The sequence below is a fragment of the Podarcis erhardii genome, assembly GCF_964252035.2.
Source record: "Podarcis erhardii genome assembly, chromosome: 18".
NCBI classification, from domain to species: Eukaryota; Metazoa; Chordata; class Lepidosauria; order Squamata; family Lacertidae; genus Podarcis; species Podarcis erhardii.
The window spans coordinates 5327727-5354821 of record NC_138516.1 but is presented as its reverse complement, the minus strand read 5'-3'; the positions used below and the strand labels follow the sequence as shown (position 1 = coordinate 5354821).

General features: G+C 48.0%; 2 protein-coding genes across 2 annotated transcripts; one reads left to right on the top strand and one right to left on the bottom strand.

Annotated features, from left to right (window-relative positions):
• Window positions 1–663: 663 nt before the first annotated feature.
• On the top strand, window positions 664–11345 carry LOC309332790 (bone morphogenetic protein 4-like; the record flags this gene model as incomplete). The annotated part of the gene is made up of 5 exons (XM_081845959.1): window positions 664–958; window positions 6421–6563; window positions 7883–8005; window positions 8310–8508; window positions 10898–11345. The coding sequence occupies 5 exons, from the start codon at window positions 664–666 to the stop codon at window positions 11302–11304; spliced, it is 1167 nt and encodes a 388-aa protein (XP_081702085.1). The 3' UTR covers window positions 11305–11345.
• A 9076-nt stretch (window positions 11346–20421) lies between these two features.
• On the bottom strand, window positions 20422–25304 carry LOC309332893 (potassium voltage-gated channel subfamily V member 2-like). The gene is made up of 2 exons (XM_081846218.1): window positions 23935–25304; window positions 20422–21058 (listed from the first exon to the last, which is right to left on the bottom strand). The coding sequence occupies exons 1-2, from the start codon at window positions 25183–25185 to the stop codon at window positions 20528–20530; spliced, it is 1782 nt and encodes a 593-aa protein (XP_081702344.1). The 5' UTR covers window positions 25186–25304; the 3' UTR covers window positions 20422–20527.
• Between the last annotated feature and the right edge of the window lie 1791 nt (window positions 25305–27095).

Sequence of the window (27095 nt, the reverse complement as noted above, 5' to 3'; positions counted from 1 at the left end):
AATACCTGATTTTGTTGATGTTGCTGAGGGTGACAAGCAATTTAAGTATCGATCCCTCGGCCTTTCATACAACTTTACAGGATAATGTAATAGTGTGTGGTGTTTTGATGGGATTGACAACTGGCTTTCAAGCATGTTTTCATTCTCTGTCGCTCTATGTGTCTCTGTGCATCTATATCGAAATCCATGATGTATGCTCTGTTTTGCGGGGAAATAAGGTTGCTTGGCTCCCCCTTTTTTTTTCTTGCTTGTGTATTAGCCTTCCCCCTCCTGCCTTCTTGCAGAAAGGCTGCCTTAATCCCCACCTTAATGGCCCCATTACACACCCGTTAGCCTCCCAGGGAGAGCAAACCCAGCCTTTGCCTACTGAATAAACTTTGGCAGCTGGTTTCCCTTCTCCTTCCTGCCAAGCCAGGTAAATCCTCCTCTTTTCTGGAAAGGGGTGTCAAAGGGAGAGAAACCACAACCCTCCCAGAAAAGGCTTGTGTGTTCCTTCGCACCTTGTTAGCGCCGCAATTAGCCCTTCCTGAGTGGCCCATTAGCAGGGGGACCTAATCCATGGAGCTCATTGTGGGGGCAAGAAATGGGCAGCAGCTTTGGTTATAAGTGCAGCCTTGTAGGGGAGCCAAATGTAAGGAGAGGTTAGAGGGAGAAGAATCAGCCATGTTCTACCCCCAGCAACTGCTTCTGCTTCTCCTGGCATGGATGCCCACCTTCCCTTGCAGACCCTCATCTCCTGCCCATCTGGAGGCAGGGGGCTCCGAGGGCACAAGAGCCCAGGCCCTCAAGAGGCTGCTGGAGGTCTTTGGCATTGGGGACCCCCCTCAATCTCCCCAGCACATCATCCGGCCTCCCCAGTACATGGTGGACCTCTACAACACGGTGGCCGATGACGATGGAGTCACCAAAGACCCGGACATCTTGGAAGGCAATACCGTGCGCAGCTTTCTGGACAAAAGTAAGAAGGGGCATTGGCAAGAGGGGTGCCAGGGTCTCTGGGGCACAAGGCAGGCTTTCTTGGAGGGGTTTACAGGAGGGAGGTGATGGGCGGTTGTTGTTAGGGACCCCACCAAGGGCTGCAAACTATACCTCCCACCCAACCCCTAAAAGCAGTGCCTTTAGGATGGCTATCTAAAGCCCAGCGTGGGGAACCTTGCACCCTCTGGATGTGATGAACTACAACTCCCATCACCACCATCCGTGGGTCTGTTGGAGCTGATTGAAGCTGCAACTGAGCAACATCTGGAAAAGCAAAGGTTCCCCACAGCTGGCCTAAAATCTGACACCTTTCCTTGTGATGAAGGCATTTGGCCTGTTTTATTTTATTTTATTTTTGCTTTTCAGGTTTATACATTCCATTAATTTTACAACCATTTTAACATTTCCAAACTCAACACTCTCCCCCCTCTTTCTGCGGTTCCTTAAATTTATTCTTAATATCTTTTCTGCATATCCAAATTAACTTAATTTGCCCATTTATTCATCTACTTTAAATATGTACTCTTATGAAACTGCAGGTTATTACAATAATCCTGCCAATGTCCTTATCTGTTTACAATTTATCTGTCAATATTCACTAACCAATTTCCATTCTTTTATAAATTTTTGTTGCCTTGATTTCTAATTCCTCCGCTAAGTATTTCTGCTTCTTCCATAAGTTTTTGTATCCATTCTTCTTTTGCTGAAACTTCTGATTCTTTCCATTTTTGGGTGAGTAACATTCTTGCCGCTGTGGTAGCATACATGAATAATTTTGTATATAGTTTAGGTAGTTCTGTCCCTGCTGGGTTTTGATCTTCGCACAAACCCCTCCTTCAGTTTTTCTGAAGGACTCCAAAGCTTGCACACTGTTTTGTAAAAATTCAGCACAGGTGTGCGGATGGTGGTATTCTTATGCAAAAAGCAGCACTGCCTTTCCTTGTTATTGTCAGTATCTTTATATTTTATCCAGATTAGGAAATGATTCCTTGGAGCCAGGATAGCTCACTTGGTTAGAGGGCTGCCGCTGATAAATGCCAAGATTGCAGATTTGATCCCCATATGGGAACGCTACATTTTCCTGCATTGCAAGGGACTTGGACCAGATCAGATCTTTCCAAACTTTTCACGTTGAGGACACGATTTTTTAGATGTGCATCATTTTGCAGCACAATAACTCAGTTTCACTAACGAACCAGTGATTCACTTACAATTGCAAACATGCATTTTAGCTTGCAGAGGGGGAACTGTGAGTCAGTTGCAGCAAAAATAACAGCCTTCTGGCACGTGTTATCTTTCCAAAATATTTCACATTTAACGCACCCTAAACGTATTGGGTTGTATCTACTCAGAGTCAACCTTTTAAAATTAATGGACCCAAGTAATTTGTATCTGTTAATTTCAGCAGGTCAGCTCTGACAGGGCTAACATCAGATGCAACACATTTCCTCTTATTTTTAGGAGTGGGGGTGAGGTTAACGTCAAAATAAGTGTTGAAACTCATTCTTTTAAATGTCCACTTTCTGCACTCAAGTTATGTCCAGGTAACACAAAAAATAAACGTAGTTGTGTTGGCCCCATCAAATAAATTCCATATTGGGACATTTCTTTACCAGGTCATCAAAAAATGTTACATGACCAGCATGCAAGCTTTTGAGTCCCACAGAGCTCTTCCTCAGGCGAGGTGAAGAGTTCTGGAGAACGTGAAAGCTTGCACACTATTCCTGTGTCAGCCTTTTCGTCAGCCTAATTTAGGAATTTTTATTATTATTATTTTTTTACCAACAACCAAAACACACTGAACCCCCCCCCCCAGGCGGCTGATACATTGGGTATACATAATCAATAATAACATATTCAAATCAACCGTATGTACAATTCTATATACCTTAACACTCCTCCCTCCACAAGGTTTATTTAACTTTTAACATTTTAGTTGCCCCAAATTGTTCAAACCTGTCCAAATAATTCAATATCTTCTCAAACCAATCCTCCTCACTGACCTTAAACCATTTCATTTTATGTATCTTCTCAGTTAGATATTCTAAGATTATAATATTATTCAGTTTTTCCCTACATTGGTTCACCCCTAGCTCTTCTGCATTTTTCCAATTACTCACTATAACCTATCTGGCTGCAATTACCATCAAATTTACCCATTTACATTCCTCTTTTCTTTCTAACTCGGTGCTACCTCAGGCTAATAAGAACCATTAATTTAGATATTTCCACCTTCCTACCCACAATTCCCAATATTTCTATACCAATCTGTTCCCAGAATTCATTAACTAACGGACAATCCCACCAAAAATGACTAATTTAGGAATTGCCCTAACATGGATTTTTTTTCCTCTGCAAACCACCCTTTAACGTGGAACGTAGGAGGCAATGCATGGCTTTGTTAGGTTTGTTTGTTTGTTTGTTAGGTTTGTTTGTTTGTTTGTTTGTTAGGTTTGCATGTTTCTGTAGCACCTGGAAAGAAAGGAGACTCTCAATATTCAAGTGCTGGATTAAACCTACTCAATTTTCCTTGCAGAAATTTGGGCATATGCTGCTCTCTCTCTCTCTCTCTCTCTCTCTCTCTCTCTCTCTCTCTCTCTCTCTCTCTCTGTTTTCTCTCCACAAGTGGCATTTTCTTTTTTTCAAATTAAATTTTATTAGTATTTTCCACACAACAACAACACAAAAGATAACAAAAAATAATACACAACACACAAAAATCAACATTCGAAAACTAAAAAAAGCAACAACAACAACAAATCCATATCTTACAAGTTAATATTATAAACACTAAAACAACAACAAGACATTGACTTCCACCAATCCCACAGCACCTCCTTTATCTCTCATTGTGTCTTCCTGTTTTCTTTATCATCTCTATCCTAACATCTAGATATAAATCCTTCTTTCATATCCTTTCACTTCACAAGGTTATTCCAGACTTAGCCAGATTTCTCCCCTCGAACCTTGACTTTTGAGGTATCCATTTAGGCACTCCCATTCTTTTTCAACTTCACTTTTCGGTTTTTGTCTTATTACGTCTGTCAATTTGGCTAATTCTAAGTATTCGGAGAGCTTACATAGCCCCTCTCCCCTAGTGGGTGACGGATTCCCTTTCCAGTACTTAGCCACCAGGATTCTTGCTGCAGACGTTGCGTATAAGAAAAATTTAGTTTTGTCTCTTGGAATATTGTCATTTTAAATTCCTAAAAGGAATGCCTCTGGTCTTTTACTATATGATATTCTTAATATACTCTGGTTTCTCTTCAGATCGTATAAATCTTTCGCCTTTCTTCACAAGTGGCATTTTCAAGGCTTAAAGCAGGCTTGGTCCCGACCTCAAACACACAAAAGCACTGGCACAATGAATCCACCTGGCTTTTGTTGTTTGACCTGGGATCAGGACCCTCGATACACTTCCTTTGGGAAAATCCTTTCCGTCTTGACATTCACTAGGGCTGATTGGAGCAATCCTTCTTTCCGTGCCATCTGCAAAGTGTTAACCTGTGCTTCGGAATGGTGGGGGTTCAGGGGAGCTGAGTTCGAATCTCGACTGAGCCCTTGATGCATTTACCAGTTGTCCTTTATTCAGTTTCTCTCTCATAGAATCATAGAATCATAGAGTTGGAAGAGACCACAAGGGCCATCGAGTCCAACCCCCTGCCAAGCAGGAAACACCATCAGAGCACTCCTGACATATGGTTGTCAAGCCTCTGCTTAAAGACCTCCAAAGAAGGAGACTCCACCACACTCCTGGGCAGCAAATTCCACTGTCAAACAGCTCTTACTGTCAGGAAGTTCTTCCTAATGTTTAGGTGGAATCTTCTTTCTTGTAGTTTGGATCCATTGCTCCGTGTCCGCTTCTCTGGAGCAGCAGAAAACAACCTTTCTCCCTCCTCTATGTGACATCCTTTTATATATTTGAACATGGCTATCATATCACCCCTTAACCTCCTCTTCTCCAGGCTAAACATGCCCAGCTCCCTTAGCCGTTCCTCATAAGGCATCGTTTCCAGGCCTTTGACCATTTTGGTTGCCCTCCTCTGGACACGTTCCAGTTTGTCCGTGTCCTTCTTGAACTGTGGTGCCCAGAACTGGACACAATACTCCAGGTGAGGTCTGACCAGAGCAGAATACAGTGGCACTATTACTTCCCTTGATCTAGATGCTATACTCCTATAGATGCAGCCCAGAATTGCATTGGCTTTTTTAGCTGCCGCGTCACACTGTTGGCTCATGTCAAATTTGTGGTCAACCAAGACTCCTAGATCCTTTTCACATGTACTGCTCTCAAGCCAGGTGTCACCCATCTTGTATTTGTGCCTCTCATTTTTTTTGCCAAAGTGCAATACTTTACATTTCTCTCTATTAAAATTCATCTTGTTTGTTTTGGCCCAGTTCTCTAATCCGTCAAGGTCGTTTTGAAGTGTGATCCTGTCCTCTGGGGTGTTAGCCACCCCTCCCAGTTTGGTGTCATCTGCAAATTTGATCAGGATGCCCTTGAGTCCATCATCCAAGTCATTGATAAAGATGTTGAATAAGACCGGGCCCAAGACAGAACCCTGTGGCACCCCACTAGTCACTCTTCTCTCTCTCTCTCTCACCCACTGCTTCCCTTTTCTGGTTTTGAGCCCTGAAATCCTGCCTATGAGCTACACCGAGAGAAAGGTGGACTTCACAGCTGAGCCGGGATCTGAACCCAGATCATCACGGCATCAGCAGGTTTGCGGGGTGACCTTAGCGGTTCCTGCTCAGCTAAGCCTCCGGCGGCTGCTATTTTATTTGCTGGAAAGCGCTGCAGAAAAAAAGGACTTTCCCAACATCTTTGTTTACCCCTGCTCTTTAGCACTGAATCTGAGCAAATGGCAGTTGAGTGTGGACGAGCCTTGAGAGCGACAAAAGGACATCCCCCCCCCAAAAAAAAATTATTAGTTTTCACAATATTATAAACAAACACACACAAAACAAACAAACAAAAATCATAGCCTTATTGAAAATTACAGTTATTAACTTTGTTAAGTGACTTCCTCGCTTCCCCTTGGTTGAATTTCATTGCATGTCCTTTTAACGGTTTTCCAAATCCCAATTTTTATGAAATTTAACTTAAACATTAACATCCTTAGATCTCCACCTTTTGGAATTAAACATATTAATTCATCACTTAATATAAATAAAATCCTAAGCCCACTAAGTAAGCAAGCTGTTTCCAGTTAGTTTAACTTAGCAAATTTAACTAAATAATCATTAAATTTATTCCACTCTTCCTGATACTCCTCTTCCTTCTGGTCGCGGACTCTTCCGGTTAGGTCGGCTAGCTCCGAAAAATCCATCATCTTCACCTGACATTCTTCTTTTGTTGGTAATTCTTGGGTTTTCCACTTTTTAGCTAACAAAATACGACAAAAGGACATTTTTAATAACCTTCCCTTTCGCCTTCTCCAGCTCACGGTGACCAGATGCGATTCCTCTTCATCCTGTCCAGCGTGGCAAAGAACGAGAGAGTCCTCACTGCTGAGCTACACCTCTTCAAGCTGCGGGCGAGGGCAGCCGATGGACCTCTTCCCAGAAGGCAACACTTCTGCCAGGTAAATGGCCAAAGCCTTCCCCGAGAGCTCCGCTCTTTCCATGCCCAGAGGCACTCTTGACTTCTGAAGACCCAGTTGCCGGGAATCGCACTCCCCATAGAATTTGGGACAATAATGGTCCAGTCTTCCTCGTGTGCTGAACTTTAGAAGCTTCCAAGTATCTAGAAAAACAAAAACCCTTCAAAATGTGCCCTCGTTAATTTTTGGCAGCGAGCTTGGACAATATTCATGATTTTTCACAGTACCTTTGCGCTTGCTTAAAAGTTGTTCCCTATATTTTTACTCCTTGCCTCGTTTTCTGTTAATAGCTGAAATTACTCGGCAGTCGAGCAGAAACAGGAAACTTATTTTTGTTTTGCTAATTTACTGTTTCAGCACTTTCCATCTTTAAATTCTGTTCTCTACAGTACCGCTGATATTCTTATTTGGTGTTTCATTTTGGTTGAAGGACTTTTCTGGCAGAAGTCAACATGGTACACTTAGCCCTTGAAATGAAAGGTCAAGTTGTCTGGTCTTTTAATAATCAACGCCTGTCAAGTGAGCAGACGCATTAATTGAAAAACATGGCGAAAGCCAATATTTTAAAATGTTTTTATTTTATTTTTTAAAAAAATCTCTTAGGCTGATTGGTCTGGCAGCCTAAGAGAAGTGTGGCTTTGGGTATCTATGGTCCGAAAAGCTTTGCAGAAAAAATATTCCAGACATGTTTATTGATTATGATAAGGAGGAGTAGGCAGTCCGTTCTCCCATATAAAATAAAAGAGACTAGGGCTCTGCGGGACTTGACATCTTTCCGCAGGGCCTGCAAGACAGAGCTGTTCCGCCTGGCCTTTGGTTTGGACTCAGTCTGACCCTTCTGTTTCCCTCCCCTTAGGGTCTTGATCTATGGGCTACTTTTAAAATGCAGCTGCATTTTAACCTATATTTTAAATCAGTTCCCCTCCCCCTTACATTTTTACTGTGATTTTATAGGTGTTAGCTGCCCTGAGCCCGGCTCTGGCCAGGGAGGGCGGGGTATAAGTAAATTATTATTATTATTATTATTATTATTATTATTATTATTAAACAACTGTTGACATCCGAATCTTCTTTCCAAGCCCTGGGGGCTGCCGCCGCTGCCCCACAGAGCTTTGAAAGAAGTTGCAAATGATGTTTCCAGAGAGCATGTGCAGAGTGCTTTTTCCCACTGCCGCACCTCGGGGTGGGATTTCCCGTGGGCTCGATTCGAAGGGACATTTACAAACTGGAGCACTCTGGGGCTGGTGTGAGCAAGTCCTGGTTCCTTTGGCTTACCTAGCTCTCTCTCTCCATCCTTTCAGGTGAGCATTTATCAGGTCCTTGACAAAGACAGCATGGATACCCCTGAAGGAAAGAAGCTACTGTCTGCTAAACTCCTTGCCGTGCAGGGAACGGGCTGGGAGGTCTTCGCTATCACGCAAGCGGTGAGTTTGTTTGTTTCTTTCTCTCTTTTTTTTTACTGTTTTATTAAATTTGCTTAGTAACACAACATTATTATATGTATTCTATAAAACAAAGAATGCAAGGGTTAGGGAGTGGTGCGACCGCATTGGGGGTACTGTGTGCAGTTCTGGTCTCAAAAGTGGAGACTGTAGAGTTGGGAAAGAGTTCAGAAAAGGACAGCTGAAATTATCCTCCCCTCTGCCACCGGGCGCGGCTTGGCTTGCTCTCTCGAGCCACACGGCTCTCTGCGTGCAAAACATTAACCGGTCTGACGTGACGTTGCAGGTCCGCTCCTGGATGGACGAGGAGAGCAGTAACCAGGGGCTGTTGGTCACTGTGCGGTCCCTCGGTGGAGCACCCCTAGACGATGGAGCCGTGCAGTTCGCGTCGGGCAGAGACCACCACGAGAGCAAAAGGCCCATGCTGGTTTTGTTCACCGACGACGGGCGTCGAGGGGCCCTGTTGCCCAGCATCCCCTTCCTAGGTGAGTAAAGAAAGATGTGTTTTGTCTATCGGTGTGGCAGGATCAAAGACATTGCTGTAATAAAAGGGGACATACAAGACTATAGCATCTGTAGTGAACTTGGAATAATGCACTCCCCCCCCCCAATTTTTTTTATTCATTTTATAACACAAATGAACAACACAAACAGAAAAGCCAACAATACAAACAAATTCTTGTCTTGTCCTTTCCTGCCTAAACATTGTTAGGTGGGCTTCCCCCAATCCCCCCTATCTGATTTTCATTTTACCTCATCTTTAGCAGTTACATATATCGTAATTTCTAACCATTTTTTTGTTTATCGCACTTACTTTAAGCATAAAAATCTTCACATTTTATTCCTTACAGATAATACTATTTTAAAATACACCATCTTCTGCTTCTAACCCTACTGCCTATATCCACTTCCAAAGCTATTCTAAGATTTAAATGTTAACATATTTTTTTCAAATATTCCTTAAACTTCTTCCAATCTTCTTCCACCGTCTCTTGTCTCTGGTCTCTGGAGTCAGTTCAGCAAGTTCCATATACAGTGGTGCCCCGCAAGACGAACGCCTCGCAAGACGGAAAACCCGCTAGACGAAAGGGTTTTCCGTTTTGGAGGCGCTTTGCAAAACGAATTCCCCTATGGGCTTGCTTCGCAAGACGAAATGTCTTGCGAGTTCCTGCGGGTTTCCCCCCCTTCCCCCCCTTTTCCTAAGCCGCTAAGCCGCTTATCAGGTGATCCGCTAAAAGCCGCTAAACCGCTAATAGCGCTAATCCGCTAAGCTGTCAATGGGCTTGCTTCGCAAGACGAAAAAACCGCTATACGAAGAGCCTCACGGAACGGATTAATTTCGTCTTGCGAGGCACCACTGTAGTCCAAGGAATAATGCACTTTTATCGCCTAGTTTCCATCGTACGCTCATGTCCTCCACACCCCTTGACACTTGAAATATCCATTTTCAGGACACACCTTATTCCCGTGACTGTGATTTTTCAGCACCCACCCAAGAGTGGCTCCGATGGTCAAGAAGGCAGTTTTCTGCATGCATTGTAGAGATAAGGGAGGGGAATGTCGGGTTCATCCACCTGGGAAGGTAGATCATCTAGAACAGCCTTTCTCAACCTGTGGGTCCCCAGATGTGGTTGGACTACAACTCCCATCATCCCTAGCTAGCAAGGCCAGAGGTCAGGGATGATGGGAGTTGTAGTCCAACCACATCTGGCACCCACAGGTTGAGAACCGCTGATCTAGAAGGAAAAGTCTGGTCCTAAATCTGTGCTGCAAGAAGAAAAAGCTCAGGTGTAAACCCTGGGCCTTCACAAATCCAGAGCAGAGTCCCTAAGAGGGTTGTACAGCTCCTTCTGGCAATTTCTGCAGCCAAACTGGCGCCAAAAGTCTTGCTCTGCTTTCCTTTGGTCCACATCAGGGAGTCCGAGGGGTGGTGGGGTCTTGTGCCCCAGGGAGGTCATTTTGATGTTTCACCTTCGGAGGTGCACTCCATTGTCTCTCAAGACAACACTTTAAACTTTATTTTGCAATGTGGCACTTTTAAATGATTGCCCAGCAGCTCTGTGAGAGGGTGGCATCTAAATGTTTCCGGAAAGATAAGCAAACATTGGTAATTTTCTCAACTGGCCGTTCATGGTACTCATGGCTGTTCATGGAGGCACAGGTTAATTCTGCGTCCAGGGCAGCTGTCTCCCAGCTCCATCTGGTACGCAGGATGAGACCCTTCCTGCCCGCAGACTGTCTCGCCAGAGTGGTGCATGGTCTGGTTATCTCCCGCTAGGGCCACTGCAATGCGCTCTACATGGGGCTACCCTTGAAGGTGACCCGGAAGCTACAATTAATCCAGAACGCAGTAGCTAGACTGGGGACTGGGAGTGGCCGCTGAGACCACATAACACCAGTTTTGAAAGACCTACATTGGCTCCCAGGACGTTTCCGAGTACAATTCGAAGTGTCGGTGCTGACCTTTAAAGCCCTAAATGGCCTTGGTCCAGTATACCCGAAGGAGCGTCTCCATCCCCATTGTTCAGCCCAGACACTGAGGTCCAGCGCTGAGGGCCTTCTGGCGGTTCCCTCCCTGCGAGAAGTCAAGTTACAGGGAAGCAGGCAGAGGGCCTTCTCGGTGGTGGCACCCACCCTGTGGAACGTCCTCCCATCAGATGTCAAGAAAATAAACAACTATCTGACTTCTAGAAGACTTCGGAAGGCAGTCCTGTTTGGGGAAGTTTTTAATGTTTGATGTTCTATTGTGCTTTTAATATTCTGTCGGGAGCCGCCCAGAGTGGCTGGGGAAACCCAGCCAGATGGGCGGGGTATGAATAAGTAATTATTGTTGTTGTTATTACTACTACTCCGATCTCGTTCTCTCCTGTTTAGAATCATCCGATCAGAACACGGCCCTCCCTGGACATCTGGCAGGCCCCAAATCCAACGGCACGCGGACCCCTCGCTCGGTGGACAACCAGCTGCCTTGCCAGAGGCTCCCGCTCTCGGTGGACTTTGAGGAAATCGGGTGGTCCGGCTGGATCATCTCCCCCCGGGGTTACAACGCCTACCATTGCAAAGGTTCCTGCCCCTTCCCGCTGGGGGAGAACATGAGGCCCACAAACCACGCCACCGTCCTCTCCATCATCAACGCCCTGAAGCTGAGCCAGGAAGTCAGCGGCCCCTGTTGCGTGCCGGACAAGCTGTTCTCCATCAACCTGCTATATTTCGACGACGACGAAAACGTGGTGCTCAAGCAGTACGACGACATGGTGGCGGGGAGCTGTGGCTGCCACTGAGCCACACGCCTCCGTCGTGTGGGAATGTTCAGGGAGGCAGGAGAGGATATGTTGTTTATTAATATCCTTCCTAACTTGGGCTAGCAGAGTTTGGGGGTTGTTGTTTAGTCCTTTAGTCGTGTCCGTCTCTTCGTGACCCTCTGGACCAGAGCACGTCAGGAACTCCTGTCTTCCACTGCCTCCCGCAGTTTGGTCAAACTCATGCTGGTAGCGTCGAGAGCACTGTCCCACCATCTCGTCCTCTGTCGTCCCCTTCTCCTTGCGCCCTCCATCTTTCCCAGTATCAGGGTCTTTTCCAGGGAGTCTTCTCTTCTCATGAGGTGGCCAAAGTCTTGGAGCCTCAGCTTCAGGATCTGTCCTTCCAGTGAGCACTCAGGGCTGATTTCCTTAAGAATGGATCGGTTTGATCTTCTTGCAGTCCATGGGACTCTCAAGAGTCTCCTCCAGCACCAGAATTCAAAAGCATCAATTCTTCTGCAATCAGTCTTCTTTATGGTCCAGCTCTCACTTCCATACATCACTACTGGGAAAACCATGGCTTTAACTATACGGACCTTTGTTGGCAAGGTGATGTCTCTGCTTTTTAAGACGATGTCTAGGTTTGTCATTGCTTTTCTCCCAAGAAGCAGGCGTCCTTTAATTTCATGGCTGCTGTCACCATCTGCAGTGATCATGGAGCCCAAGAAAGTAAAATCTCTCACTGCCTCCATTTCTCCCCCTTCTATTTGCCAGGAGGTGATGGGACCAGTGGCCATGATCTTCGTTTTTTTCGATGCTGAGCTTCAGACCATATTTTGCGCTCTAGCAGAGTTTTACATTCCCCTTTTAAATGCACAGTGGATAGCTGGTTGCAGGCTTGTTTAAGCCTCTCAATACCTCGGGTTACAGACGCTTCAGACTGCGTTTTTTCAGATTACGGACTGCCGAAACCCGAAAGTACTGGAACGGGTTACTTCCGGGTTTTGGCGGCCGCGCATGTGCAGAAGCGCCAAATCGTGTTTTGTGCATGCGCTGAATTGCCAAATCGCAACCTGTGCATGCACAGATGTGCAGACGCGGGTTGCGAACGCTGCGGGTTGCGAACGTGCATCCCGCACGGATTACGTTCACAACTTGAGCATCCATTGTATTAGGTTCCTGGTAAGTTCCCTTATATCCCTCTTAAAAGAATAAACGCGCCACAATCTTGTGTAACGTATACAAAAAAAGTTTACTCTCATCCTCAGTTCACAGCTGGATCCCTGAAGGCAGAGTTAGTTACAAATACGTACATGTGGATCTACCCCATTGGGGTTTAATCCTGGCAGTCACTGGAGTTCTCACAAGGAAAGGAAGATGGAAAAGGAGGAATCAAAGAGAGGGGGTGTGCCTTGCCCTTTTGTTACCTGGGCAGGTAAAGCCACGCCCACCTCTAGTCACATGCAAAGGAAGTATGTCCCAGCCAGGAGGAAACAGGAAGTTCTTGACTGGCTGGACCAAACTTTCCCCTGCATGGCCACTCTAGGAAAACAAGGAATGTCGTACTTGACTACTCCTTATGTATCACATCCCTCATGTTGCTCAGCATGGGCGGTGTCTCACCATTGGTGGCCCCATTAGAAACGCCTGTCCTCCAGGCCTGATGTGGTCCCGTCGCCAACCCCTGCATGCAACCTCCGTTCTCCCAGGCTTGTAGGGAAAGTCAGCATTCTGGAATTGAGGGTTGTGCATTGATAACCCTGCCATTGAATGGAATTTCCTTTTTTGGGGAGAGGTGAGGGAAAGCGAGGAAGGAGTGGGTGGGTATAAAGCAAAAAGAAGTTAGTTGGAAAACGTGGTCTCAGGCCAAAGGATCTTCTCAATACAGAATGTACTATACTGTAAATATCCAAAGTGTTAATATATAAATATATATGTTTGTTTGTGTGTGTGTATGTACAGATGATGTTGTTTTCAGCTACGTCAGACTCAAAAGAGTAGACCAGCTGAAGCCAAAGGAATTAAGCGAGTCACACCCAGATGGGTCTGGGTCTAGAATCATAGAGCTGGAAGGGTCCCGTGGTCATCTAGTCTGACCCCGACACGCGGGAATCTCTGCTAAAGAATCCTTGGCAGATGGCTAGCCAACCTCTGCTTGTTGACAACCGATGGAGGAGAGCCCATCATTTTCTGAGGGCCTACTCTGAGCAGGATTTAGTTGGATACAAATACTGGATGTTCCCTGTACAGAGACACTTGTAAATATTTGTAAAATATTTGTTATGGCTTTCATTATTATTTTGGCGTGTGCCGTGTTTCATGTGGTACTGTTTTCCTATTAAAGACCAAACTAGACTTTTTCTTCTTCCCTAAATAGTATTCTTGTCTTAAGTGGGGGTTGAGACAGGCGAGAAGGTGATTCACCAAGATTTGTGAAACTGCAAAGGTAAATTAAGATCTAAATCCAAACTGAGGGGTAAGGTAAAGGTAAAGGGACCCCTGACCATCAGGTCCAGTCGCGGACGACTCTGCGGTTGTGGCGCTCATCTCGCTTTATTGGCCGAGGGAGCTGGCGTACAGTTTGACTAAGCCGCTTCTGGCGAACCAGAACAGTGCATTGAAACGTCGTTTAGCTTCCCGCCGGAGTGGTACCTATTTATCTACTTGCACTTGGTGCTTTCGAACTGCTAGGTTGGCAGGAGCAGGGACCGAGCAACGGGAGCTCACCCCGTCATTGTGGGGATTCGAACTGCCGACCTTCTATTCAGCAAGTCCTAGGCTCTTGGTTTAACCCACAGCGCCACCCGCGTCCCTAAACTGAGGGGTAGTGTAATGGCATGTCAACAGCTGGTGTCCCGTGACTGATTTATGGCCAGCCCAGCCCTTTCGGTGAGCCCTATTTGCTCACCTAAATAAATTCAAACAGTGCAACAAACCAAAAAATACTAGAAACATAGAACTGTAAAGTTGGGTGGGGTCACCCCAGGTCATCTAGTCCAGCCCCTGCAATGCAGGGACCACAGCTAAAGAAACCCTGGCCGCCACCTTCTGAAAATGGTCAGGAAGTTCTCTGGAATCTCCTTTCTCGCAATTTGAACCCATTGGTTTGGGTCTAGTCCTCTGCAGCACAAGAGAACAAACTTGCCGCATCTTTCACTCAAAAGTCCTTTAGATATTAGAAGCTCTTTAGATATTAGAAGAGGGACGCGGGTGGCGCTGTGGGTTAAACCACAGAGTCTAGGACTTGCCGATTGGAAGGTCGGCGGTTCGAAACCCCGCGATGGGGTGAGCTCCCATTGCTCGGTCCCAGCTCCTGCCAACCTAGCAGTTCGAAAGCACCTCAAAGTGCAAGTAGATAAATAGGTACCACTCCGGCGGGAAGGTAAACGGCGTTTCCGTGCGCTGCTCTGGTTCGCCAGAAGTGGCTTAGTCATGCTGGCCACATGACCCAGAAGCTGTACGCCGGCTCCCTCGGCCAGTAAAGTGAGATGAGCGCCGCAACCCCAGAGTCGGTCACGACTGGACCTAATGGTCAGGGGTCCCTTTACCTTTACCTAGATATTAGAAGATGGCTTTCTGTATCACCTCTTTTGTGATGTTTCCCATTTAGGCTATCATATTACTGCTGCTCAGAGGGGCTTTCAGTGCAATGAAAGCTGGACAGAAATCAAACCAGAACATTTGTGGGATTTCCACTTAAAAAATATTACGGGGCTTTATTATTATTATTTTAGTAACTTATTACCCATAGGTCTCCAAGCAGCTAGCGACACATTTTAAAAAATGAATACATTATACCATTAAAAGAATTCATTCCAAAAACCTTCTGTTAAGAAAAGCACCCATAGCAGCCACAGGAGAGCTGAAGAAGATTTTTACAACACAACCCCAGGCATGTCTACTCAGAAGTAAGTCCCTCTGGGTTCAGCAGGGCTTACTCCCATGTAAGCGCAGCTGCAATCATTTCAAGTGTATTGTTTTGGGAAACATTCTCCTGAAGAGGATCAACTCCATGCTTGCTTACTTGAAACCATTGAATTAAATGGGATTGCTTTCTGAGTAGACCTCCTTTAGGTAGCATTGCTCTGAGCATCTTAAATATAGCCAAAGCAGGGTTGATGTTGTCTTTGTAAACTCCTTTGTAGGGGCAGTGTAAAAATATTTTAAATAAAATAAAATATATAATAACGCAGGCAGATAAGCAGTGCTGTGAATCTTGCTCCACCCACCCAGAATGATTCTTTCTTCTTTAGCAAGAAGTCTCTGTACATGCACAGATTGCAAATGAAGCAAAGATTTTGCAGGCGCTATAAATAGTTGAAAATGGGATAGCATCATGAGCAGAAATTGCCATGGATGCAGGGGGGGGAAAGGAAATCTGGAGGGACCCAATGTTCTGGCTTCTTATTCCACTCTTGGACTATAGCCCCTCAAAGACAGTACTGGGGAAGCTTCGCAGAACAAACTGAAGCAGAAAAAAGTGCAATGTTTTTGTGACAAGACTACACTGCAGAATTCACCCGCAATAAGTGGTTCTGGTGGGCACAGAGTCCCAGGCAACAGTGCAATAAAGATAAAGGTAAAGGGACCCCTGACCATTAGGTCCAGTCGTGACCGACTCTGGGGTTGCGGCGCTCATCTCGCTTTATTGGCGGAGGGAGCCGGCGTCCAGCTTCCCGGTCATGTGGCCAGCAGGACTAAGCCGCTTCTGGCGAACCAGAGCAGCGCACGGAAACGCCATTTACCTTCCCGCCAGAGCGGTACCTATTTATCTACTTGCACTTTTGGTGTGCTTTTGAACTGCTAGGTTGGCAGGAGCGGCAAGTCCTAGGCTCTGTGGTTTAACCCACAGCGCCACCCGCACCCCTAACAGTGCAATAAGGTTTACCATATTTCAAACAGCGAGAATCCGGACAGAAAAGTTGTTGCACTTTGGCACTGCCAACATGGGACTGCCGTACGTTTGGATTTTCCCAGAAATTTGACCAATTTCCGCCAGGACGCTACTGCAGTATTCTGGGTATATCCAGAAGATTCTGGGCGTATGACAACTTTAAATGAAACACTTGTCAAACAACAATACAAGCTTAATTTAGAAGAAATCTTTACGGCAGGAGCAGCAACAGAAAACAGTTAAAAAGAAGAGGGGGAGGGCAAGGAGGAAAATGAACAATTTTAAGAGAGACATAAAAGATCCTGGAATTGAACCCAGAGGATGTGACTTCTCCCCCCCCCCCCCCGATTCTTCTCCTTCACCTGGGAATTAAAAGATCCTGGCAACCTCATCGTGGTCAGGCTCTCCGGCTCAGAAACCCTGACCTGTCGAGACATTTAATCATTTAATCCTAGATTAGCATGCTTGCTCCAGCTTGCTCCTTCTCTCAGCCAATGCAGACTTTAGCTTGCTGCTGCGAAAGTTCCAAAATGTTTGTATTATCGAGACCAATCACTTTCGAGTCTGTTTCAGTGGCTCTCTGGGATGCAGAAGGTGATCAGAGTTCCTTGCTGGTTTGCATTTAGCGGCGATTCTAAGGTCGCACTGTGCGTATTGGGAAAAGTGCCATTTCCAGGACTAACAATGTGCCTATTAAGTGACTAGGTGAAAGGGGGTTAGATGTGGGTCTTGGGGGCTGGACGACCCCTGCAAGAGAGCATTGCCAAAGGGGTGAAATGCCACTATTTACATTTTAACTCCAGGGTTTCCCAAACTTGAGTCCCCAGCTTTTTGTGTGTGTACTACAATTCCCATCATGGGACGCGGGTGGCGCTGTGGATTAAACCACAAGAGCCTAGGACTTGCCGATCAGAAGGTCAGCGGTTCGAATCCCCGTTGCGGAGTGAGCTCCCGTTGCTCAGTCCCTGCTCCTGCCAACCTAGCAGTTCGAAAGCACGGATTGTAAGGTAAAGGTAAAGGAAACCCTGACCATTAGGTCCAGTCGTGGCCGACTCTTGGGTTGCGGCGCTCATCTCGCTTTATTGGCCAAGGGAGCCGGTGTACAGCTTCCGGGTCATGTGGCCAGCAGGACTAAGCCACTTCTGGCGAACCAGAGCAGCGCACGGAAACGCTGTTTACCTTCCCGTCGGAGTGGTACTTATTTATCTACTTGCACTTTGACGTGGCAGGAGCAGGGACCGAGCAATGGGAGCTCACCCTGTCGCGGGGATTCGAACCACCGACCTTCTGATCGGCAAGCCCTAGGCTCTGTGGTTTAACCCACAGCGCCACCCGCGTTCCTGCATTTTAAGTTAGAGCTTAATAATTATTTCACTATTAATATACTTCTTAATTGTATTTCACTATTAATATACTTCTTAAAAAAGGGACACGGGTGGCGCTGTGGTCTAAACCACTGAGCCTAGGGCTTGCTGATCGGAAGGTTTTTGGTTTGAATCCCCGCGACGGGGTGAGCTCCCATGGCTCTGTCCCAGCTCCTACCCACCTAGCAGTTCGAAAGCACGTCAAAGTGCAAGTAGATAAATAAGTACCACTCTGCTTTTGCCAGAAGCGGTTTAGTCATGCTGGCCACATGACCCGGAAGCTGTCTGCGGACAAACGCCAGCTCCCTTGGCCAGTAAAGCGAGATGAGCGCCGCAACCCCAGAGTTGTCCGCGACTGGACCTAACAGTCAGGGGTACCTTTACCTTTATACTTCTTAATTGTATTTCAGGTCAACAATTACTTTGATAGATTACATATTTTGTTTTGTGCAAATGGCTTTAGATACCTATTAGGTCCACAAATTACCATATAGCATATATTCAACACACAAAAAAGTGAGAATTTGTTGTTGACAAAGGACAGCTGAACATATAAAGGGCCCCGTTACCTTCAGTAGCTTAGGGCCACATCAAACCGAAATCTGGCCCTGAGCTCAGCCCATTCATTTTTCAATGAACTACAGGTCTCTGGGTCCGGCTGCCAGCAGACAAACCATTCCTCCTTAGTCCCTTTTATCATCCAGCCACTTTGCTGTGGTTCAACCACCATAGAATCATAGAATCATAGAGTTGGAAGAGACCACAAGGGCCATCGAGTCCAACCCCCTGCCAAGCAGGAAACACCATCAGAGCACTCCTGACATATGGTTGTCAAGCCTCTGCTTAAAGACCTCCAAAGAAGGAGACTCCACCACACTCCTTGGCAGCAAATTCCACTGTCAAACAGCTCTCACTGTCAGGACGTTCTTCCTAATGTTTAGGTGGAATCTTCCTTCTTGTAGTTTGGAGCCATTGCTCCGTGTCCGCTTCTCTGGAGCAGCAGAAAACAACCTTTCTCCCTCCTCTATGTGACATCCTTTTATATATTTGAACATGGCTATCATATCACCCCTTAATCTCCTCTTCTCCAGGCTATACATGCCCAGCTCCCTTAGCCCTTCCTCATGGCTGACTTCCTCAGCGGAACAAGGGGTGCTGTCGATTTTTGGGATGACGACCTATGCACAAAATTTGCTGTGGCCGCTTTTTTGGGGTGGCTGTCTATAAGCATCTTGTGTCCGTTCTAAGTCCTGTTGGCAGAGACCCCATGCCAAGTGAAAGGTCTTTTCATCCTTGATTTTATTTTTAGAAAGTTAAGACCCCCACCCTAGACACCTCTCTTCTCCAGACCCGTTTACATATCCATCTTAAGTTGTTGCGATACTCTCTCTCAGCTTTATATCTAAGCTTCTAGTCCCCAAGGACCTAAAAAAGTGAGATTGGCTCGGGAAACATAACATGCAAAATTAGTACCTGCTCCCTCACTGCTTGTGATGGAATTATGCATAACATATGGGTGCCTGCTTATGAGTTTGGAGGAATTATTTTCGGGTTCTGTGAGTGTATTTCATTGCAGAGGCAAGCAAGCCCCTCATCTGCACTGCACATTTTAATTTTTAAATTTCTGATTTATTTGCTTTTCTGATAACCTTCCACATCAAGAAAGCATAAACAAAAAAAGATGCAACAAAGAAAAACCTTTCAAAGATTTAACAAACAAAAAAAAATCAGAAAACATTCCTTGACTTCCTGTCCTCTCTTTCCATGGTTCTTTTGAACCCCTTTCTTCCTTGTGTTTTCTTAGTTCACCCTGTCTATCGCAACCGCTTTTATATACTTTATTTATTTCTTACCCTGCTGAAAATTTTACCATCCTGCTAGGTAAATTGTTTGCTTGTAATACTTTCCCCTATATTCTATAAATAGCACCCAGTCCTCTTTATATCTTTCATCATTTTGGTTTCTTATTCTAGAGGGCATCCCTGCCAACTCTGCATATTCTAACTGTTTAATATGCCAGTCTTCTTCGCTGGCACTTTATCTGTTTCCCATTTTTGCACTGATAATATGCGGCCGGCCGCTGTAGCATATAGAAACAAAATTTCTCTCTTTATTGGAAACTTACGTTGTTAATAACCCCAGCAATAATGCTTCTGGGTTTTTAAGCAAAATATTAAAACATTTTTTAAAATTCAGTATACGGCAAATCGTTTCCCAATAATTTTGAATTATTTGTGTTATTGGGTTGTTGTTTTTATTCCGATGGCATATGTTGTGATCTATTCTGTGAACCATTCTGAGACCTCCGGGTATAGGGCAGTATATAAACTCAAAATATAAGAAGAAGAGTTTGGATTTGATATCCCGCCTTTCACTCCCTTTAAGGAGTCTCAAAGCGGCTAACATTCTCCTTTCCCTTCCTCCCCCACAACAAACACTCTGTGAGGTGAGTGGGGCTGAGAGACTTCAGAGAAGTGTGAGTGGCCCAATGTCACCCAGCAGCTGCATGTGGAGGAGCGGGGAAGCGAACCCGGTTCACCAGATTACGAGTCCACCGCTCTTAACCACTACACCACACAGATGGCCATGAGAGCCAGATTCAGGCTAGGGCGTCCTGTTAAACCAGCCTGGCTCCTTCCATGCAAGCAGCCTGCAAAGGGGAGGAGAAGAAGAAGAGAAGGAGGAGTTTGGACTTGATATTCTGCCTTTCACTCCCTTTAAGGAGTCTCAAAGCGGCTAACATTCTCCTTTTCCTTCCTTCCCCACCACAAACACTCTGGGAGGTGAGTGGGGCTGAGAAACTTCAGAGAAGTGTGACTAGCCCAAGGTCACCCAGCAGCTGCAGGTGGAGGAGCGGGGAAGCGAACCCGGTTCCCCAGGATTACGAGTCCACCGCTCTTAACCACTACACCACACGGGCTCTAATAATAATAAATAAATGTGGCCCTTTGCAAACGGAGAATACCCTTCTAAAAAGACCACAAAACCCTCTCTCCGCCTGCTTCTTCTACTGGCTCCCTCGCCTGGCTTGAGAGGGCGGCCGCGGCGATGGCTGAGGGGTGGGCCGCCCTGACGGCGGAGCGAGGTGGGTGTTGAGAGCCTCTGGGTGGGCATGGTGAGGCTGCGGTTGGGGAGCGAGGTGGTCTGAGCAGTGGACGGGAGAATGGGGCATTTGGGGGTGAGGGTGCCCCGGCTGGCGGGTGACGGGGTGCCCCTGATGGACGGGATGGTACCCGTGGCGGGCATGGGCCTGATGCGAAGCTTGCTGGCCGGGGATGATGTACTCAGCACAGCAGCACTCGTTGAACTTCCTCCAGGCTCTGGCCCTGAGGTTGAGTTTCCGCGAGAGCTTGAGCGACAGGGTGGTCTCGTTCTCGTGGGACTTCAGCTTGGCGTAGTAGTCGGAGAACTTGTTGTAGAGGATGGAGATGGGCATCCCGTTCAAAATGATGCCAAAGGAGATGCAGCCAAAGGCCACCATGCGCCCCAGAAATGTGTCCGGAACAGTGTCCCCGTAGCCCACTGTAGAGAGGCTGACCTAGAGAGGAGGAAGAGAATGACACAGAACCGAAACAGGATTGGGCCTCGTTTGCAAGCAGTGAAGATGCACGCCTGCCTTGCGGCTCATCGAGAGCATGCCAGAAAGTCCCCGGATTCCTGCACTGCGAGGTGGTACCCTTGGGGACGCGGGTGGCGCTGTGGGTTAAACCACAGAGCCTAGGACTTGCCGATCACAAGGTCGGCGGTTCGAATCCCCGCAATGACGGGGTGAGCTCCCGTTGCTCGGTCCCTGCTCCTGCCAACCTAGCAGTTCGAAAGCACGTCAACGTGCAAGTAGATAAATAGGTACCACTCCAGCAGGAAGGTAAACGGCGTTTCCGTGCGCTGCTCTGGTTCGCCAGAAGCGGCTTAGTCATGCTGGCCACATGACCCGGAAGCTGTACGCCGGCTCCCTCAGCCAGTAAAGCGAGATGAGCGCCGCAACCCCAGAGTCGTTTGTGACTGGACCTAATGGTCAGGGGTCCCTTTACCTTTACCTTTACCCTTGGGGATCCGTTCCAAGCCTGCAATTCTATGAGACAATGCACCCTAATCAGCTTGGCTTGTTCCCTGCCATCTCGTGCCCTAAGCACCCAGTGAGCTAAGCCTTTTTATGCCCACACCGCTAGATAAAGGTAAAGGACCCCTGGGGTTGCGGCGCCCATCTGGCTTTCAGGTCAAGGGAGCCAGCATTTGTCCACAGATAGCTGTCCGGGTCATGTGGCCGGCATGACTAAACCGCTTCTGGCACAACGGGACACCGTGATGGAAACCGGAGCGCACAGAAACACCATTTATCTTCCCGCCGCGCAGTGGTACCTATTTATCTACTTGCACTGGTGTGCTTTCGAACTGCTAGGTTGGCAGGAGCTGGGACTGAGCAATGGGAGCTCACCCTGTTTGTGGACTCGAACTGCTGATCTTCTGATTGGCAAGCCCAACAGGCTCAGTGGTTTAGACCACAGCGCCACCTGCATCCCTAGACATTTTTTGCTCAGCATCCCTTAAGCACGAAGCAGATCGCTGGGGTCTGCAGGAGGCAGGGGCATAGCGTGCATTGCCCGTGCCCGGGGCAAGGCTGGGGGGGCTAATGGTCCGATTCCACACGATTAAATCAGGAGCAGGGGGAGCTGTGACGGGTGGGCAAGAGCTACTCATCCATCACCTGACTGACCCATGTCAAAGGTGACCCACAGGCTTAGGGTGTCAGGGACTGGTAGGCTGCAGAGGAATGCTGGGAGGAACCAGCTGGGACCCAGCAAGGGAAGAAGTTTCAGAGCCCGGGGAGTGGGGGTGAGTCAGCAATGAGTGGTCACAGAAGACTGTGAGAAGGTTTGGAAGCTGAAGGGGCAACAGGGCTTAGTGAGCTGGAAGAGTCTGTGACAGATATAAGTCCAAAATCAGAGGCAGAAGCTGAAGCAGGGGAGGAGGGACCCAAGAAGCAGAGATGAGTCAACCTGGTGAAAAGACACAGGTCTCTCTCCCTCCTCCTTTGTGTCCCAGAACCAGCAGAGGGATGAAGTGAGAGGAGCAAAGACAGGTACGCAGGCACAGTCTCTGATTGCTTGGGGGGGGGAAACCCTGGAGAGGAGGAGACTGATGGCTTGGGGGGGAGAGGCAGGGACCTTTAGCCTCTCCTTTAAATCAGAAGCAGTGAAGGTCCTGTGTGAGTGCCTGGAGGCGGTTGGAGGATGGATGGCGGCTAATAGATTGAGGTTGAATCCTGACAAGACAGAAGTACTATTTTGGGGGGACAGGGGGCGGGCAGGTGTGGGGGATTCCCTGGTCCTGAATGGGGTAACTGTGCCCCTGAAGGACCAGGTGCGCAGCCTGGGAATCATTTTGGACTCACAGCTGTCCATGGAGGCGCAGGTTAATTCTGTGTCCAGGGCAGCTGTCTACCAGCTCCATCTGGTACACAGGCTAAGACCCTACCTGCCTGCGGACTGTCTCGCCAGAGTGGTACATGCTCTGGTTATCTCCCGCTTGGACTACTGCAATGCGCTCTATGTGGGGCTACCTTTGAAGGTGACCCGGAAACTACAACTAATACAGAATGCGGCAGCTAGACTGGTGACTGGGAGCGGCCGCCGAGACCATATAACACCGGTCTTGAAAGACCTACATTGGCTCCCAGTACGTTTCCGAGCACAATTCAAAGTGTTGGTGCTGACCTTTAAAGCCCTAAATGGCCTCGGTCCAGTATATCTGAAGGAGCGTCTCCTCCCCCATCGTTCTGCCCGGACACTGAGGTCCAGGTCCGAGGGCCTTCTGGCGGTTCCCTCACTGCGAGAGGCCAAGTTGCAGGGAACCAGGCAGAGGGCCTTCTCGGTGGTGGCGCCCGCCCTGTGGAATGCCCTCCCATCGGATGTCAAGGCGATGGACAACTACCTGACATTCAGAAGACATCTGAAGGCAGCCCTGTTCAGGGAAGTTTTTAATATGTGACATTTTAGTGTATTTTTTATCTCTGTTGGAAGCCGCCCAGAGTGGCTGGGGAAACCCAGCCAGATGGGCGGGGTACAAATAATAAATTATTATTATTATTATTATTATTATTATTATTATTATTATTATAGGGCAGCTGTCTACCAGCTCCATCTGGTACACAGGCTAAGACCCTACCTGCCTGCGGACTGTCTTGCCAGAGTGGGGCATGCTCTAGTTATCTCCCGCTTGGACTACTGCAATGCGCTCTACATGGGGCTACCGTTGAAGCAGCACCCAGCAGGGTTAGACCCCGTGACCATCGGCTGACGCCACCCAGTGATTGGCAGCGGGGCGTAATTTGGGGGAAACGGCCAAACCGGAACCCCCTGCAAGAATGGAGGTTCCCCTAGCCGTGGGGCGGGTAACCAGAGGCACTCTACTCACCGCTGCCCACCACCAGGCACTAGGGATGCTGGTGAAGTTGGTGCCGGGGACGTCATGCTCCACGGAGTGCATTAGCGCCGAGAAGGTGAAGACGCCCATGGCAATAAAAAGGAGGAGACAGCAGACCTGCTGGTAGCACTGGCGGATGGTGAAGCCGAAAGCCCGCAGGCCCGTGGAGTGGCGCGCCAGCTTGAGGATGCGGAAGATGCGCATGAGCTTAATGAGCTTGAGGACCTTCCCCAGCTTCCCGACGCTGCGCATCTTGTGCAACTCCTCGTGGTATTCCGTGTCTCCCTCGCCCAGGTTCTCGAAGAGGAGCTGGATGTAGAAAGGGAGGATGGAGACCAGGTCGATGGCGCTGAAGGCCGCCCGCAGGAACTGCTGGCAAGAGGAGGCGGAGATGAGTCTCATCAGGTACTCGAGGGTGAAGAAGATGGCGCAGACGGTCTCCACACGCTCCATGCACTTCTTGCTGGTCTTGTGTTGCATCTCCTCCACCGTGCTGAGCGTCATGCCCACGATGGAGACCAGCACACAGACGCTGGACATGATGGCGATGATCTTGGCAGGAATGGAGGAGAAGGGGTTCTCCACCAGGTTCCAGATGGCCTTCCGGAACGTGCCCAGGAACATGCCCTCAAAGTTCACCTCGCTCTCCAGCGGCTCCAGCTCCGCTTCCAGCTCCCGTTGGACCTTCAGGTATTCGGCCATCTCATCCTGCTTCTCCTCAAAGAGGATACGGCAACACCTTTGGGCGTACTTTATGTGGACGCCCCAATACTCGATTTCCTCCACAAAGTTGGCCGGGCAGAGTTCCTGCATGATCCACATGACGCCACTGCGGTAGAAGTGGAAGACGTAGTGGAAGATGAGGGGGTCTCGGTCGAAGAAGTATTCATTCCTCGGGACCGAGTAGTCGTCGCAGAGCTGCAGCTTCTTCATGGGGTCGGTGGCGACGGCCAGCTGGCCGATCCTGGTGACAGGGTACCTGGCGGCCACTTTGCACGCGATCTGGAAGCACTTCCCGCCAACGTTGAGGTTCAGGAAGTAGCGGTTCCTCCGGGGAGGGATGCTCTGGCGTTCCTGGGCCCGGTCGGCCACATTGTGCATCGACCCCCATTGCTTGACCAGCCTCTCCTGAGCAAAGGGGATGTGGACTTCCTCCTCTTCGGGAGTCAGGCAGCATTTCTTGTAGTCGCCGATTTTCAAGTTGGCCGAAAGGCTGGATCGCCTGTTTATGGGCTTCCTCATGGCTGTCGAGTGGTGCTTACAGATTGCGGTCTCCAGGCTGCTAGGAGAAGTCCAGTTCTGGGGCTCCCTGGTCCTGCTCCCATTCAACGAGTGCTTGGGTCAAATGCCTCCTATCAGCTACTGTGTGTGCACAGTCTGGCTTAACCCCCTGAGCCTTCTCCAACCCCCCCCCCCCCGCCGCTTCTGCGACAGAGACGCTGGGTGTATCTGGAAGAAGCTATGCCCAAGCTTCTTAAAACGTTAATAAGCTTATGGGGTTAACCTTTCAAGTTAAGAGGCTATTTTTGGAAGCCGGGTCTTCCTTTGATTTATCAGACGTTCCCATCTCCCACGATGGGCACTCTATCCTTTAAGTGCTTTTGATCCTTGCAAAAACTTCCAGTACATAAAACCTGCCCCCCAACCTGTTGGACTTTAAAGCCAGGTGCAGAGAACCTCTTGCTCTCTGCAAACTTTTTCAGCAGGGGGCCGGTCCACTGTCCCTCAGACCTTGTGCGGGGCCAGACTATATTCTGAAAAAAATAAAATAAAAAATGAACGAATTCCTATGCCCCACAAATAACCCAGAGGTGCATTTTAAATAAAAGCACACATTCTGCTCATGTAAAAACACCAGGCAGGCCCCACAAATAACCCAGAGGTGCATTTTAAATCAAAGGACACATTCTACTCATGTAAAAACATGCTGATTTCTGGACCGTCCGCAGGCTGGATTTAGAAGGCGATTGGGCTGGATCCGGCCCCCGGGGCTTGGTTTGCCTACCCATGCTTTAGAACAGCCTTTCTCAACCCCAGATGTTGTTGAACTACGACTCCCCTCACCCCTAGCTAGCAAGGCCAGAGCTCAGGGATGATGGGAGTTGTACTCCAACAACATCTGGGGACCCACAGGTTGAGAACCGCTGCTCTAGATGCAACTTATCCCTGGCCATCCGCCATGCTAGCTGGAGCTCATGGGAGTTGGATTTCAACAGCACAGAGGCTTCTGCTGCCTGTCTGCCTTCAATCAATCAATCAATCAATCAATGCAGGAAGGGGCAGCAGTATGACAGCTGTCAGGTGTCAGGGATCTGCCCAACCAGTCACAATAGTTATGCGCGACTTCCAGTACCATAGAGTTGGAAGGGAACCCAAGGGTCATCCAGTCCCACCCCCTGCAATGCAGGAAGCTCCTGCAGCCAATGGGAAGCTGTGTGCGCCTCCTCCGTGCCAGAAGGAGCACCGGAAATGGCGCCTGCGCATGTGTGCGTGTGTGCTCCGGCCCACCGTGGAATCTGTGGGACCGTGAACTGGCCCAAGCCACAAAAACTTTGCAGACCCAGATGTAAAATATGAAAGGATTTATGGTATGCAAAATGAACCACGGAAAGAGAAGGGAATGAATTATTATTATTATTATTATTATTATTATTATTATTATTAACACCCCGCCCATCTGAGTTTCTCCCAAACAAGTGTTAAAAACAATACAGCACTGGCTGCCTTCAGATGTTTTTTAAAGATAGGATAGCTGCTTATTTCCTTCACATCTGAAGGGAGGGTGTTCCACAGGGTGGGCGCCACTATTGAGAAGGCCCTCTGTCTGGTTCCCTGTAACTTCACTTCTTGCAATGAGGGAACCGCCAGAAGGCCCTCAGAGCAGGACCTCAGTGTCCGGGCTGAACGATGGGGGTGGAGATGCTTCTTCAGGTATACAGGACTGAGGCCGTTTAGGGCTTTAAAGGTCAACACCAACACTTTGAATTGTGCTCGGAAACGTACTGGGAGCCAATGCAGATCTTTCAGGACCGGTGTTATGTGGTCCTGGCGGCCGCTCCCAGTCACCAGTCTAGCTGCCGCATTCTGGATCAATTGCAGTTTCTGGGTCACCTTCAAAGGTAGCCCCACGTCGAGCGCATTGCAGTAGTCCA